Genomic DNA, 15,912 nt, shown 5'->3' on the forward strand with positions numbered 1-15,912 from the left:
TCATCTACTCATCTGTTTGCTGCAGAAAGTTTTACACTGAAAGTGATCTCGGTCAGTTAGTAAGCGTGAACAATCTGACTCGAGTTTCTGCCTGAATGTAGTTTGAGTAAGAATGCATTACTCCTTCATTTACCAACAGCCATGTGTTTCCATTCTCCTGCAGTTCATTGCCCTCAGGATCAGTTCACATGTAACAATGGTCAGTGCATTGGCAAACACAAGAAGTGCGACCATAACATGGACTGCACAGACAACTCTGATGAAATTGGCTGCTGTAAGCTCACTTTTGATATTGTCACTACAGTATTTTTTGACTGCTATGGCACAGCCTTTAATGTGGTAATTTTTATAAACAGACCCCACAGACGAGCCTTCCACCCAGCCCACCAACACCATCGGCTCCATCGTCGGTGTGGTGATGACGCTGTTTGTTGTGGGCGCCGTGTACTTTGTGTGCCAGCGTGTCCTGTGCACGCAGATGAAGGACGATGGCGAGACCATGACCAACGATTTTGTTGTGCACGGGCCATCCTCTGTGCCACTGGGCTACGTGCCACATCCTAGCTCCCTGTCCGGCTCTCTTCCAGGTGAGACTGACGTACTGCTTTGATGCACGTGAGCAAACGGGGTGTGTCCATTTTCCCTAATGTTTTGGTCACTCTTTTGCAGGCATGTCTCGTGGGAAATCTGTGATTGGCTCATTGAGCATTATGGGTGGAAGCAGTGGACCGCCGTACGATCGCGCTCATGTAACGGGTGCTTCTTCCAGCAGCTCATCCAGCACTAAGGGCACTTACTTTCCTCCTGTAAGCAGAATGAAGCATCAGCTCCAAACATTCTCAACATTTTTAAAATGTCCAGGTTCACTTTACTGTTTTAAAACCAGTTGTAGTTTAATCTCTTTATCCAGAAATGCACCAGTCATTGGTCCTTTGTATAAACTAGTGCTTCTTATTGCTCCAAAACATTACAAAGGTTGTAGGGAACAATATGAAGGTGTAGATGGTTGGAGAGTGGATGAGCAGATGCCATACATAGGCTTACTTCACTCACAGGAAACATATCCCATTTGTCTGTGACTCACCCCTCTTCAAAAGTTCCAGCACTCCATTTCCATTGTTATGAACAAGTCGCCATAATGAACAAGAAACCTCTGGGTCTCTCAGCTGGGAAGGGGCTCTGTAGTGTGTGAACTTATTACCAACTCCTGTCTAGCTTTTAGTGGGCCCAATAAAGAATAATTACCTTTTAAGATGTTGTTGCGCAAAAGAAAAAGATTGTTCTCCAAGGTTTAATGTTCCTTTTCTTTGTCTGTTCCCCCCCCAGATCCTGAACCCTCCTCCTTCTCCAGCTACAGTGCGCTCTCAGTACACAATGGAGTTTGGTTACTCGTCGAACAGTCCCTCCACACACCGCTCATACAGGTAGTGATCAAATACAAAGTCATGATTGAGCTTCACAGTTGAACAAAAAACTATTCGAGCCTGTTCAGCTACACTGATAGTTCAAAAGAACAACAAATGTACGAGCAGTTTTAGAAATTTTAACCAAGCTCTTTGTTGTTGCAGCTTATAGGAACTACTAAAAAATACCCTGGAACATGTAAAAGCAATTCAGTGAAATATTTTTTTTGAATGTCCAAATTCCCATTCTCAGCATTATTAAACACAATGGATAATGTGATAATTAAAACACATCTCTTGAAATCTCTTGAAGTTAGCAATCTATCTTAGTACCCAGATTCCAAAAGTTTTCTGATACCAAGTACTCTCTTCATCTCGGGGGAGCAACTAAGCCTGTTCAGTGTCTATTTCTGTTTTTTGTAGACGTGTGGAGAAAGTATACGGTCATATGTTTGTCCACCATATGTTTGAGATCTTAGTGTGTGCCTTTTAATATTACTCAGATAAGTACATTTATAACCCTGGCTACACTTAACTTCAGAGACTTCATTGACAAAATACACATTTTTCTAGGGGATAAACCTTTTAACATTTGAGATGTCACTATAGTCAAAACTATTGCTAATGTCGCCAAACAAGTTGCGAGTATGTCCACATTATTGTTAGCATACCTACTCAGTCAGCATACCTACGCAAATGAGAGAAAACAGGTCCAAGTCTATCTAGCATATATTTTGAGTCATGAATTGTTACTTAGTTATGGCGAACATTTTGCATCTTCATCCTGATCAACAAAATTAACACTGTGTCACTAAAGAAAAGTATACAACTGTTAGTTCTGGCCCACTAATTTGTTTGCACATGTGACATTCCACGAGTGCTGATATTTAGTTTTACTGTGTATATAACTCTGCTTGTCTGTGTTCACTACATACAATTGCAATTCTAGCAATAGTTTGTTACATTGAAACTGTTACTACACTTACTACATGCTGTTCAGTCAGTCTGTATGTTATCTGCGGCATTCATGCTGATATTCAGTACAGCAGCACTCTTGTTTGTGCAATATTTCTTCAAATGACCTTTACAGATGTAACCTCATTAGCAGGTTTCAGAGCTCACAAGCAGTGATTAGCTGATATTAGAAACATTCTATTTATAATATTCTATTAAATTTTCATATTAAATGCCTTAAATTGTTTTATGGCTGTCATCTTTCAGCTGGCTCTTGAATCAAACTCACTGGAAGTTGTGCCAGTTTTAGGAAACGTGTTTGTCACGTCAGCGTAGTTCAGTGGAAGGAGATGTGCTGCAGATGATCAGCTCTCCTTCTTATCTGTTCCAGAACTGAGTTTGAGATGCTTATGTATCATGATCATTTTAAAAATGGTTAAATCGATACTGTTCTTTGATATCGGGAGATCCAAAGGGATTTAAGGTTTTTTTTTTTTTATTTTTTTAAAAAGACTACTAAGTCTGTTCAGTGTGTGTTTCAGTAAACTGAGTCCTCTCTATTTGCTAATTTTTACAGCTACAGACCATACAGCTACCGGCACTTTGCTCCTCCAACCACGCCGTGCAGCACAGACGTATGTGACAGCGACTACACGCCAGGCCGCAGAGCACGGCCCGTCTCCTCCATCGTCATGGCCAAGGGCTATGCAAGTGACGCCAACTACGACTCTGAGCCGTTCCCACCACCACCCACGCCTCGCAGCCAGTACCTGTCGGCTGAGGAGAACTGCGAAAGCTGCCCGCCCTCACCGTACACAGAACGCAGCTACTCGCAGCACCTTTACCCTCCGCCTCCCTCACCCTGCACCGACTCGTCCTGAGCCCCACCAATCACGTCCCTAACCCCACCCCCACCCCGCCATCTCGATCAGTGTAAATAGCATTTGTGCATAGAATGACTTTTTTAAAATAAAGAAGAGTGAGTGATGTGTATGTTGTTCTGTAAAGAACAAGAAACAGTTTTTAGGGAAAAAGACACTTTGACGTGTAGAGGTGGCGGATACTTGTAAAAAAAAAAAAAAAATAAGAAAGAAAAGAAAGCATATTTATATATTTTCTATACAGCGTTTATTGGTTATGCCATAGAGCTTTGTATTGCTAAAAAAAAATTTGTACATTTTTTAAAAGAAGAAAGTTTTATTAAATTCACACAGACATCATGTTGCCTTAATCCAAGAGTGTGTAATCAAGCTACCTGTTATGAGGCTGAAGCACTCGTGGAAACCGTGGGGAGAGGATTGCAGGTTGTAAAATTTTTCTGATGCCAAAAAAAAAAAAAAAAAAAAAAAAAAAAAACAAGGTGGAGAGAATGGACGGAGAAGGAGAATGGAGCCTCCCTGTGGCTCTCACTGGCATTACACTGGTCAGTTCTGTTCAGTGGGGCCATTTTGTCTGAAGCTCAACCACTAGATCTTCTGATCAGCCAGTCCACCTAGAGCTCTCCTACAAGCTAAAACAAGAACGTGTTGCTTCTGGTGATCTTTTCCACCTCGTTGTTGCATTGAATTTTTGTAAAGCACAACGCGGTTCTACTGGAAAGTGAAAAGCTAACAGAAATTTAGCAATAAGAGAATGACAGATGGTCAGACAGATGTGTGGTGCTGCTGATTTAGTCATCAGGATGAAGCAACAGCTTCCTTTTGGCTCCAGTGGCTCTAAAAGTGAGCTCCAGGACAGATGAGGAAACACCTATGTAACTCTATGGTCTTGAGCAAATAACCAAAATCTTCACTTTTGCCTCAAATTAATTTTTTGTTTGTTTGTTTTGTTTTCATCCTCCTCTCATACCTGACTGCAACTGCAGAGAAGTCCCTAGCAGAAGGTCACAACTCAGAGCACGTCTCTCATACTCTGTCCTTTCTCCCTGCCATCTCCTCACCAGCCATCAGCACTGTTTATTCCTTCTGGGAATTATATATTAAAATATTCATCACAAACATTCAGTATACAATCAAGGACAAGTTTATCGTGCCTGAGCAGTTTTTTAGAAAGCTCTTTTTAATCATTTTGCAGCTCTCTCTTTTTGTTTTTTTTAGACTACCAGTGCCCATAAAATGTCAAAATATTTTTGTACCACATATTGTATAGATACCATATTTATAAGCTATAAAAGGAAGAAAACTTGTAAATCTCTCCATGATATCCTTGCAGTGCTTTACCAGTATGCTTTCAATATATGCTTTGTTCTATTTTTCTATAAAAATGTATGACAGTGAAAGTACAACGACAATCCATGCTGAACATCAGAAGGCAAAGAACGTCGATTCACGAGTGTCTGTCCCGTTAGTGTGAAAAGTCCAGTTTTACAGATACCCTGGTATTATTTTATGCCCATTAAGTGTGTTGTTAAGCACACAGTCCTGGCATAGTCATGGAGTGTTAGTGCAAAGTTTTTTTTTTTCTTTTTCACGCTTAAGGACAGAGAAATGTCGATGGATCAGCTCTGATGCTCTTAATACATAAAAACCTATGTGTCTTCTTAAAAAATCTTCATTTTGTGGCTGAATGAGAACTTTTTAAGCATTATTATTTGGCCCATGTTGCTTTTCATCACTCTTCATACCATCATGAAAAAGTGAGTGTGGTTAATGGTTTTATCTGTTACTTTTTCAAATAAGGGACATCAGCACAAATAGTTTACTATTTTGGAGAGACTGCACACAAGAAGCATTACACATGTACAGGTTGTTATGTAGACAATCAACATGTTGCATCTGCTCTTCTCAGCAGTTCTGTTTAATATAGCATGCAGCATTGAGGTGGTCTAGCTGCCCTGTCCAAAATACTCGCTGCCTGCGATGGCAGGTAATCTGATTTCTTTTCTCATTCATTTGGCTTTTATATTTAACTCTGTACAGTTCTAGTCACGCTGCTGCCTTTTTCCTGTGCCCAGAATCCACTGCATCTTCACTGTGATGAATCTGAAATGTTATCATGCGGTACAATCAGATACATATCCGTTTACATTCTTTAAAAATTTGTCCTGTTAAGCCCTGGTGGTCTCGCCCTACTCCAAGGGCAATTGGGTAATTTCCCTTCTTGGTGTATCCGTCATTTGATTACCATCCAGTCAAACCAGCATTGCTGTCAGGCAATATTCTCAGACTCCTACTGCACTTTAGGGTACCTCGGCTTAGTTACTGGTACGACAACGAGCAAGTCTGAAACCTGCGTGAATGTGTGACAAAGTTCTCAAAGAATCAACATTTTATTAGGTGCCATCGTAGTTTTCATGGTTGTAGCAATGTATCTTTTTTTTTTTTTTTTTTTTTTTTTAAATCAAACATTAAGGGGCTACCAAAGGTATGAAATCAGGATCAGGCCTTACCTGAATTCATAGGTTTTGAAGCAAAAGATTTTTTTCTCTGGCCAGCAGAGCTTGTGATGTCTGAAAATAAGTCAGAGAGATGTTGAAGTTTGGAATCTAAGATGGAGGGAGATGTTTTTAAAGGTCTGTGTCATATTGAAATGGTCAAAGAGCTAGCCGCCTCATGCTGCCATGGAGGGGTAAAACATTAAGCACTTTGGCTCCTGCATGTAGAATCATAGCAGAAAGTTGAGATGGAGAGTGAAGGACAGTGGGGCCTGTTGATGTAAGACTATTTTCTCGTTATCATTCGTTTCATTTTTTAATACCATGGTGCTTTGCAAGGATATATTCCAAGGTGACCAACATTTGGTTAGTAATGAGTCATGTATTTCGTTATTCCACTAACTCGACTATTTTGTACATTGATCGCTTTACATGTAAACATTGTATAAAATGGACATGTACAGCCCATTCAGTAACTACTATAAGCTGTTGTAACAAATGAAATGTTGATTTTTTTTAATAAAAATGAGTGAAGTTTTAAGGTGGAGGTTTTTCTGTATTGAAGTTGTGTGCGTGTTATAAAATGAATGAATAGTGCAGTAGTAACAAAAAGTAAGAATCTCTATTTTAGACCATATTTAACACTGGTATTATACAATATTATATATTGTATATTATATATTATTATGCTGTTAAACATGCTGTTTATGTTTTTCTCATGATTTCTGGGAATCATGAGAGAATTTAGATTACTTTGCATATTTTTAATTTGCACATTTTTGGTGCATGTTTTGCATGGACATGTATATTAATGTGCCTTTCTGTTTCCCTGATCTACCCAAATCTGGATAGGTTTGCTGCATTCGACTTGAGGTCACAACTTCTAATTCCCCACCTCCAACCAGGAAAAAATGACAATCAACTCCACTTGACTTGAAAAATTACCACTTATGAGGTATATGGAATGCAGCATAAGCTGAGCAACTCTGCATAAACTGGGGTTTTAAACATTACAGTCTGCACCTTTAACTAAAATTTTACCAAAATTTTAAAATTCAGCACATAGAGACTTTCAAATGCCTTCCTTTTAGATATATAGAGCACTACATGTGATGTACTACTGAAGAGTCTGAAGAGTCAGGAACCGATGGGAGTTCAACTACATATGTGTTTTTGTACTTATTATTTATTGTGTTCATATATATATATATATATATATATATATATATGTATGTATATATATATGTATGTATATATATATGTATGTATGTATATATATATATATGTATGTATATGTATGTGTGTGTATATATATATATATATATATATATATATATATATATATATATATATATATATATATATATATATATATATGAATATGAATATATATGTATATGTAGTATATGTATGTGTGTGTATATATATATATATATATATATATGAATATGAATATGAATATATATGAGAGAGAGAGATAGATATAAAATATGAAGGGATATATATATAGATATAGATAGATACAGATATAAAATATGAAAGTGATATATGTAGAGATGGAGAGAGAGAGAGATGGTGTTTCTTGGTATTATTATTGGCTCCTGACTTCTTGGAAACGCGTTATACCAGGGATGGTCAAAAAATTACTTTGGATCATTGCAAACAGCACTTGTGAATAATAAATGAGTAAACCAACAATATGGAGCAAAGAAAAAAAAAGAAAAAAAAAGGTTCTCCATTTGTGTCCATTGATTTCTATGGTGTTAAAAGCCTCAGAGGAGCTTTTATTAGTTTTATAAGTGATTCTATTACAATTCTATTTCAGTCCAGTAGAGGGAGTGATAGTTTTGAGTGTAAAAAGAACTCCCACAGATCAGCTCAGATCAGTCAGCTCATGACTGAATTCCACTTTTTCACAGCATTAACCCTTTCTTCTGTTCTCATTAGTGTTGCCATTTGAAATATTCACATATGATGCACTAAGGAGACCAGAAGAAATTGGTTCATAACTTTTCATATATAATGCATCAACACGATCAGAATTCGTGCCATTGCCGATTAGTATATTCTCCTGTATTATCATCTCAAGTCGGCTAAAGACAGAGCATAAGACTGAAGGGAAATCATCTGCTCCTTACAACACCATGCATAGCTACCAGTTTAATACACCAACTTTGTCACTGTTAATGAATAAATGTTTATTGTGTAGTTGTGTCTTTTCATTCTTTGGAGAAATGTAGTTTTAAGATGTTTTTATTTGGAGGGAGGGCAAAATTATAGACTCTTTCTTCTGCCTTATGAAGTTTGTGGATTCCATCTCTCCGTTTTCCTGTCATCCCCTCTTTCTTAGACACTCGGCAGTAGACTGAGACATACAAATACAAAGCCCCCGGTTTCCATTGGCCAGGCTGTGGTAAGAACAAAAAACCCATGACATCAACACTGAGGACAGGCAGAGGGAAAGTGTGTTGTGTAAGCAGTGCCTGGGATTGCTCGTTCCTTTTGTTAAGTAGGGTTTGGTGGGGGTGGGGGGTTGGTGCTCTGCTGTTGCTAGGTGACGGCCATATTGGAGAGGCCCATGTGGTTTTCTTAGCATTACTTCAGCTGCTGAAGACTCTCGCTGACTTAGAGTAGACTCTTCTACTTAGAGAATCTTTAAGAAGATCCTACAGGACACAGTCAACAATTTGTGGTTTTAGATGGCGGTTAAGTCACTTTTTTGGAAACATGAAAAAAATAAGTACGTCAGGATGCATGTCTTGTGTTGCCGCAGTGGCAAACTGTGTCCTTATTCTTTCAACTTCCGTCTTTCAGAGAATTGGACATTGTCTTTGTGTATTGGCCAAGCATTCCTGAACACGTAGGGAAAGTGACTCGGGTTTACAGTCGGTCTCACAGTAAACAGTAAACAACAAACTGGTAACGATAAAGTAATTCCTTGTAATGTTTGATTAATGTGCAAATTGCTAAATACAGTAAATATGTATAATAATGGTAAAATGAAAATTGCTTTGTAATGTATTGCAGAGTTGTTGTTCGGTCTATTCCCGTTGCATGGTACCTTATAAGTGGTAATTTGCAAGTTGTAATAATGTCATTTCCCACCTCAGAATGTTCAATGTGTAAAGTGGGCGGAAAAAAAAAAAAACAGACAGCTCCACAAAAGGATGTCTTTTGTTTACAAGCAGCTCCAGTTATAAGGGAGGCCAAGGTCTTGTCCAACCAATCAGACGCCATGCTTTGCCAGGTTATAGGTCAGCACTAATGTGAAATCAATATGTTTACAGACGTGGTGGGATTCATCTGAACACTGATAGATCATATTGTCCCTGCAGTTACATTCTGAATGTACCCTAACCATAAACCATGGTTTGTAACTCACTATTTGCTTGGGAACAGCACTAAACAAGCCTGTGAAACACTGATTAGGGTTGTTCGCTTAGCTGAATGCATCACAGGTGGCACTCTCCCAGAGCAGACACCGGGCAGTAGTCAAGTCAAGTGGCTTTATTGTCATTTCAACCATATACAGCTAGTACAGTACACAGTGAAATGAAACAACTTTCCTCCAGGACCATGGTGCTAGATAAAACAACAGATATATAGATACAAGGCAAGGACTATCATCTGAGATTCCATCAGATGATATCATCCAAACCTCTCTCTGCTGTTCACCCTGCACAATTTTGGATTCAATCTAATACACACACAAGTGTGTGTATTGCTCTGTTGCAAATAGTTGTATTTATATTGTTTTGCATTGTCTGTATTGTATTTGTGTATTTGTTTATGTGTGTATTCTATGTGCATTTTAAGGTTGACATTTTGTAACATTCGCACAACTCTGGAACAAGCTACCAAGTATTTCACTTTAAAGATTTATACACTATCACTGTCTATATGTCTTTCAAGTAACAAATAAACAGGATAACTTTATTTGAAACAAAACCTGTTATTCCCCATAAGAAATCCATGTAAATATCATGCAGCAAGCAGGCAAAGATTGTGCACAGCAGTGTGCGGTAAGTGCATACTTACCGATTCTGGAAACATTTGTTAGATGCTTTGGTTTGGTTCAAACCAACCAATCACAATGCAGAGGAGAGTCTGGGGGGCAGTTTGTGGACTGTTTACTGTCGTACCGCTGTTTTTTTTCAGCTTTTAACCCTATAAAATTGCAAAATGAATGGAATTCATTTGACTTGGAGAAAGACAGACTGGACATTTTAAGGATGCCGAGATGAATATGGTATGTGTGATATGTGACTTCCTTCAAGACCATCACACACACACACACACATGAACCAGAAGCTGTGGATGACTGCAGAGAGCCAGGATGCTTCAGATGAGTCAGCAAAGCAAGGGCTATCAGAGAGTCAAAGTGCAACTATGCACAAAGAAATCCATGGACAATTTCTACACACCAAATACACACAGATTATATGTGGCTGGACAGAATGTGTTCACTGAAGACTGGAGACTAGTCATCCCAAAGCAACCTATGGGGAAAATGAGCCTGCTGGGTCTAAACACTTCCCTGTACCTGGATTCTGAACTTTTTGACTGTTCAGTTCGTCAAGATCAGCAACACCACCTCTACCAGCACACTGAAAACCAGCACTCCACAACACTGTGCGCTCATTGCTGACTCACATCTGTGTTGCCAAGCACCACGGAAATCACATCTTCAAGTTTGCTGATGACATTGCAGCGATAGGTCTCATCAGCTACAATGACAATTCAGCATACAGGGAGCTGGTGGAACAGCTCGCATACTGGTGCAGCAACAACCTCTCTCTGTGTTGATAAAATCAGTGCCTGTGTAAAATCCTGCCACTACTGGGAAAGTTTTCCTACTGCATTGTTGTTATTGATGTTTTTCAATTTAATTCCTGGATATTGTACAGTTATGTATCCATTATATGCAGCACATTACACATTACACTTTATAATCCCACTATCTGGTGTCACCCAGAACAGGACTGCTTCCCTTGTTCCTCTCAAGGTCTCTTCCTCATGTTCTCTCAGGAAGTCTTTCCTTGACACTGGCTCCTCTGGTTTGCTCATTAGGAATCTCAGATTTCAGTAAAGCTGCTTTATTAAAAGTGCTGTACAACTCAAAACTGAATTGAACTGGATTGTTTGTGCTGGTCTTTATTCACATGCTGCTATGCCCGTACAACTACACAGCTATGTTCAGCTCTTTCCATATGATCCATCCAATGTTGTTCTGTTGTCCTGTTAGCTAAGGTGTATATTTTGCACTCGTCTTACACTGTAGTGTAGTTGCACTTTATGTAGTCCTGTTTACCATGCTGCTGTACTGGTGGTTTGCACCACAGTTCTGAATACGTGACTTGGAGGAGTTACTGCTCCTTCTTCATCGAAAATGTTCATAGAGCGATCATGGGGCAGCGTGATTGCTTCCCCAGTGGGCCTCTATTAGCGCAATTTCCATTTTTGACCACTAGGTGCAATAATAACTCTACGGCGCGAAATGGGGCAGTGAGGAGACTGACCCGTGATCTTCTATTTGATCTCCATTGATCAAATCAATGAAATATCAACTTATATCTGTCAAATAGCAATGTGTTTTAAATTATTGGTCACTTTAAAGAGGTAAATTGTAACGTTAACATTTGTATGTAACAGGGTTGCCAGGTTTTTTTTTGTTTTGTTTTTTTTGTTTTGTTTTTTGTCAGGCAAAAATTGTAACTACAACTACAAATACAACTCAAAAACTGCACAAAAAGACCTGAAACTAGCCCAAAATGTCTGGATATAGGAAACGCAGATGCATTTTACGTCTTTTTCTCAGTCTTTTTGGGAGCAACAACTTAAAAGTGGTGCGCATTCTGCATGCTCTCCAAAAACAATCATTTAATTAATTAAAAAAAATTCTAAAACTTGTACCATTGGTTGTTCCATAATTTTAAATGATTATTTTCCATCCTTGTTACTCTCAGTAAAAATCTTCAGAAAATCGTAAAGGATCACATTTTTACTCACAGCAGCGCTGTTAAGTGTGTCCAGCTTTATAGTAGATTCTGATAGCGTGTCTTTTCTGATCTGTCTGGAATGTAACAAACCTAAAAATGAAGTAAAAAATTACTAGATGGCTGTTGTTATAGGCTGTGTAGCCTAAATAACAGATTCTTAATTTGGAAAAGACATTGATGCTTTGAAGTTAGCTTGCTTACTCTGTCAGATTAGATAGAAGATAGAAAGAAGTCTGGTTCAAGAGTTGAATAAACTTACATTCTGGAAATTGCTATTTGTTGTTATAATTTGTGAAACAAAATTCCAACAGCTCTGTTTTTTTTCAGTGTTTCAGGGCATAGTGGTAGGGTTGACATGAAGAAACACTTGTTTTAGGCCATACCCACATTGGTATAACTCTGAATATGAAAACATTTTGTGCACTAAACAGATACAGATAGTGGCATTGTGTTACACTTCTAATGGACATTCCTGACAACTCGCTCCAACAATTCTGAAAGATTGATAACTTTTTCAGTCAGAACGGAGCATTGGAATGGCTTTGGGTTTCTCTAAAAGCACCACTACTTGAACACACACCAGAGATAAAGATAGAGACCTCAACTATTCTCACATGCTTGGCCCTGGTTTACCCATGGCAACATGTATGTGAGTGCTGCATACATGCAGCCAACCAGTTAGATCTGGGAGTAAGGTGGTGGTGCACTCTGGTGGACCAGAAGGGGCATGCAGCTCATCTACACTCAGACTCATGTGGCTCAAATTCAAATTTGATTGCTCAAATCAGGTAGAATTTTAAAATACCAAACTCCCAAAAACCAGAAGTTACTGGTGGATCCAAACTGTGGACTGTGTGCTGTTCAGGAGATTGTTTTAGGGTTGAACATATCATTTTTGGACTGAATAAATGTCTGGCAAAACTCAAACTAGGAGTGTTTGGACTTCTTTCTCCTCACCTCAACATCCTTATGGAGGCTGGGTCAGGGATTTCGGCTCCAAGCCGATGGCTGCACACAACTGCTCAGTAGATTTGGTTTTGTACGCATGCATCAAGCTGTGTCAGAGCTCTCCTTCCATGGACTAACACCAGGAAAACCTGGTAAGTATCAGGGTGATCTTTCTCACGCATATAAAAACCACAGCCCAGAGGACAGGGACAAATGCTTGATGTCTTTAAACCCGAAACAAATCTGAGCACAGTGCTATCCTTATCTTTCTTTCCTTATCCCCTTATCGCTATCCTTATGCTATCCAATGCTTATCCTGATCACCTTGTGTGTGTGTTGCTTTCACTTCACAGAACTCTACCTGTAAAAGTAGTAGATTATCGGGTGGTGACTTGTGAGATAGGCACAAGTAGTGAAATAATACACAAAATTTCAAAATTAAAACCAGTCATGCCGTGTTTCTCTCTAGTAGGCATAAAACACAGTGAACCAATAAGTGACTTTGTGTGTTAGTGGAACACATCCAACATCCAGCAAATGTTCACTTAATGGCTGCCCACGCTACCAAACACAGCCAAGTGTGCCAAAACATGAACCTGTAGTGATCGCATTTGAGTGTAAACCTTACCAGACGACATTGGGAAAGTCAAAAAACAACCATACGTCTTTAGCTGAATCTCATATTTGCACCTATGCATGAGGGCAGCAGGTAGGGCATTCCACTCCATTATGATGTATCCTATGTGGGGTGCAAACGGAGTTATTTGGAACTTGGATTTGATTTGGATCAAGGGAAAGAAACATATCAAGCTACACAGCGATAAGAACACATTACTGCATGTAAATGAATCTGAAACATTAAATTGCTGTTTATTTGAGATTTTGCATCTTAACTCCACCATAAAAAGGACTTTTGGAAAGAATAAGAAACTGTTGCCTTTTACTGAAGATTTTTGAGAAGTGACATCCGCCAGAGGCAGTAATCAGGATATCTTTTCGACTTTCTTTGACCAGCTCATGGTCTGTAGTATTTTTAGCTTGACCTGCATGTCCTGGCTCGGCACACATGGTACCTGTGTAAAAAAGGTAGCCAAACTCTATGATGACAACACAGAGGATTATGGGTAATTTGCTGAGCCATGACACACCGTCCAGTGGAAAAATATTATAAGGTCACGCCGAGATTCTTAAGCTCTGACAACTGTGTGAGAGAGGGTGTTGGTGATTGAGAGCTCCAGCAAAGCAAAGTTGAGAGATAAGTTTAGTTTTTATCAAGGCTGAGTTTCATATAATCCAGGAAATGTAGAAGCCATGTGATCTGATTTCTGAGCTCAATGATTTAGTATACAGGGAGGACAAGAGTGAACCAAAGCCTAACTCCTGTAGTGAGCTCTTGTCAGGTAATGCAACTGAACATCTCCAGACTGGTCACCTAACTAGACTAATTCTGATACTCTGCATCTCAGAACACATTTTAATAACTCGTATTTGCTTTTCAGTGCTGTAGATATGATGAAAACTGTGTCAGGGTGTGGCTGATAATGCCTAAGTCAGCAAGAGTGGAGATGATGATCACTAGATTCACGGTATCAAAGAAAGCTTCTGTAGAATGCATGGCCTTGTATTCAGACTGGTTGGCATTCAGGAGGTCCCAAGAAGATCTGTGTGAGAACAGTATGTTCCAGGGATTTGGACAGGAATGTCAGGAGGGGAACAGGTCTGTAGTTAGCAGTGGTAGGCTTCCTGAGTGGAACCAGAATGCTTCATAGTGATATTGAGTTGTAACATTGTCATATTTTGTTCATAAAATTCTATGCTTAGTTTAGATGCATAATGGAGTTGGGTTTTGGTATAGAATATGCTTTTCAGGGTAAGGTATGTCCCAGAGCTGGTGCTGACGTCAGTTTCAGTATGTACCCAATGTTCACTTTTGAGAAAATTCTCCACTTTGAGAACAGATGGTATCTACAATTTTGGTTTAACTCCAAAAGGCCAAAAGTTTACATGCACCTACTCTAAAGACATTCAAACTCAATTTTTCACAAGTCCACACATTTCATGTTACTATACAATTCCCATGTTAAGTCAATTAGGGCATCTACTTTTATCTATTTTTTGCATACAAGGTACTTTCAAAATGATAGCTAAGAGACAGATTTATTTCAGCTTTTGTTGACTCTAACAGATTTTCACTGGGTCAAAGTTTACATACACCTTGTTAGTATTTGGTAGCATTGCCTTTTAAGTGCTTAAACTTGAATCATCAAACTCTTTCACAAGCTTCTCACAATACTTTTTTAGATTTTTAATAGCATTTCTGCTCATTCCTCCTGACAGAACTGGTGTCATTCAGTCAGGGTTGTAGGCCTCCTTGCTCAGAAATGCTTTTTCAGTTCAGTCCATAAATTTTCTATAGGACTCAAATCAGGGCTTTGTGGTGGCCACTCCAATACTTTGTTGTTACAACTTTGGAGGTATGCCCACAAGATGATGCTGCCACCCCCATGCTTCACAGTTAGGGTGGTGTTTGCATCCTTACCCTTTTCCCATCATACATAGTGACGATCATTATGACCCACAGAAAACACTCCTTCAAAAGGCTTGTGATCACCTGCAAACTTCAGTCTGGCTTTTTTATGCAGGTCTTGGAGAAGGGGCTTCATTTTTGCATGACAGCCTTTCAGGCTCTGGCCACGTAGAGCTTTCTTAATGGTGAATGTCCACCAATTCCTTTGTTGCTGTCTCGGAGTTCACTTGAACTTTTCAGACTAAAGTTCGTTCATCCCTGGGAGTCAATTTGTGCATCTTGCCTGAAAGATTCAGTGTCTGTGTGGCCCCAAGATTTTTAGATTTCCTTATAATTGTTTGTACAGATACTCATGGTACCTTCAGTTGTTCGGAAATTGTTCCTAAACAGGAACCAGACATGTGGAGGTCCACAATTCTTTTCTGAGGTCTTGGCTGAGTTGCTTGGATTTTCCCATGATATCAGTGGCAAAAAGGCACTGGCCCTTTTACAGCCACAACTGCACTCCCAGTTAACTCCTACTTGTGACAGTTGGCCAATCAGAAGCTTCTAAATGTCATTACATCAATTTCAGGAATTTTCCAGACTGTTTAAAAAGTCAACTTAGCGCATGTAAATTCTAATATAGTGAATTAAAGATGAAATAAATTATTGTTTCAGTAGTTTTAAAAAGACCTGTGATGTGAACAAACTAGATGCCCTCATTGA

General features: G+C 39.1%; 1 protein-coding gene across 1 annotated transcript in view; it reads left to right on the forward strand.

The window, feature by feature from the left end:
• lrp6 (low density lipoprotein receptor-related protein 6) overlaps positions 1–6,271 on the forward strand; it is a 48,860-nt gene extending 42,589 nt beyond the window's left edge. Inside the window, exons 19-23 of the mRNA XM_026923228.3 lie at positions 164–274; positions 357–587; positions 670–806; positions 1,327–1,424; positions 2,935–6,271. Coding sequence (XP_026779029.1) covers positions 164–274; positions 357–587; positions 670–806; positions 1,327–1,424; positions 2,935–3,238 — 881 coding nt within the window. The 3' untranslated portion in view covers positions 3,239–6,271. The remainder of the gene's footprint in view (positions 1–163; positions 275–356; positions 588–669; positions 807–1,326; positions 1,425–2,934) is intronic.
• The last annotated feature ends 9,641 nt before the right edge of the window (positions 6,272–15,912 follow it).

This window comes from Pangasianodon hypophthalmus, chromosome 18 (genome assembly GCF_027358585.1).
Source record: "Pangasianodon hypophthalmus isolate fPanHyp1 chromosome 18, fPanHyp1.pri, whole genome shotgun sequence".
Taxonomy (NCBI): Eukaryota; Metazoa; Chordata; class Actinopteri; order Siluriformes; family Pangasiidae; genus Pangasianodon; species Pangasianodon hypophthalmus.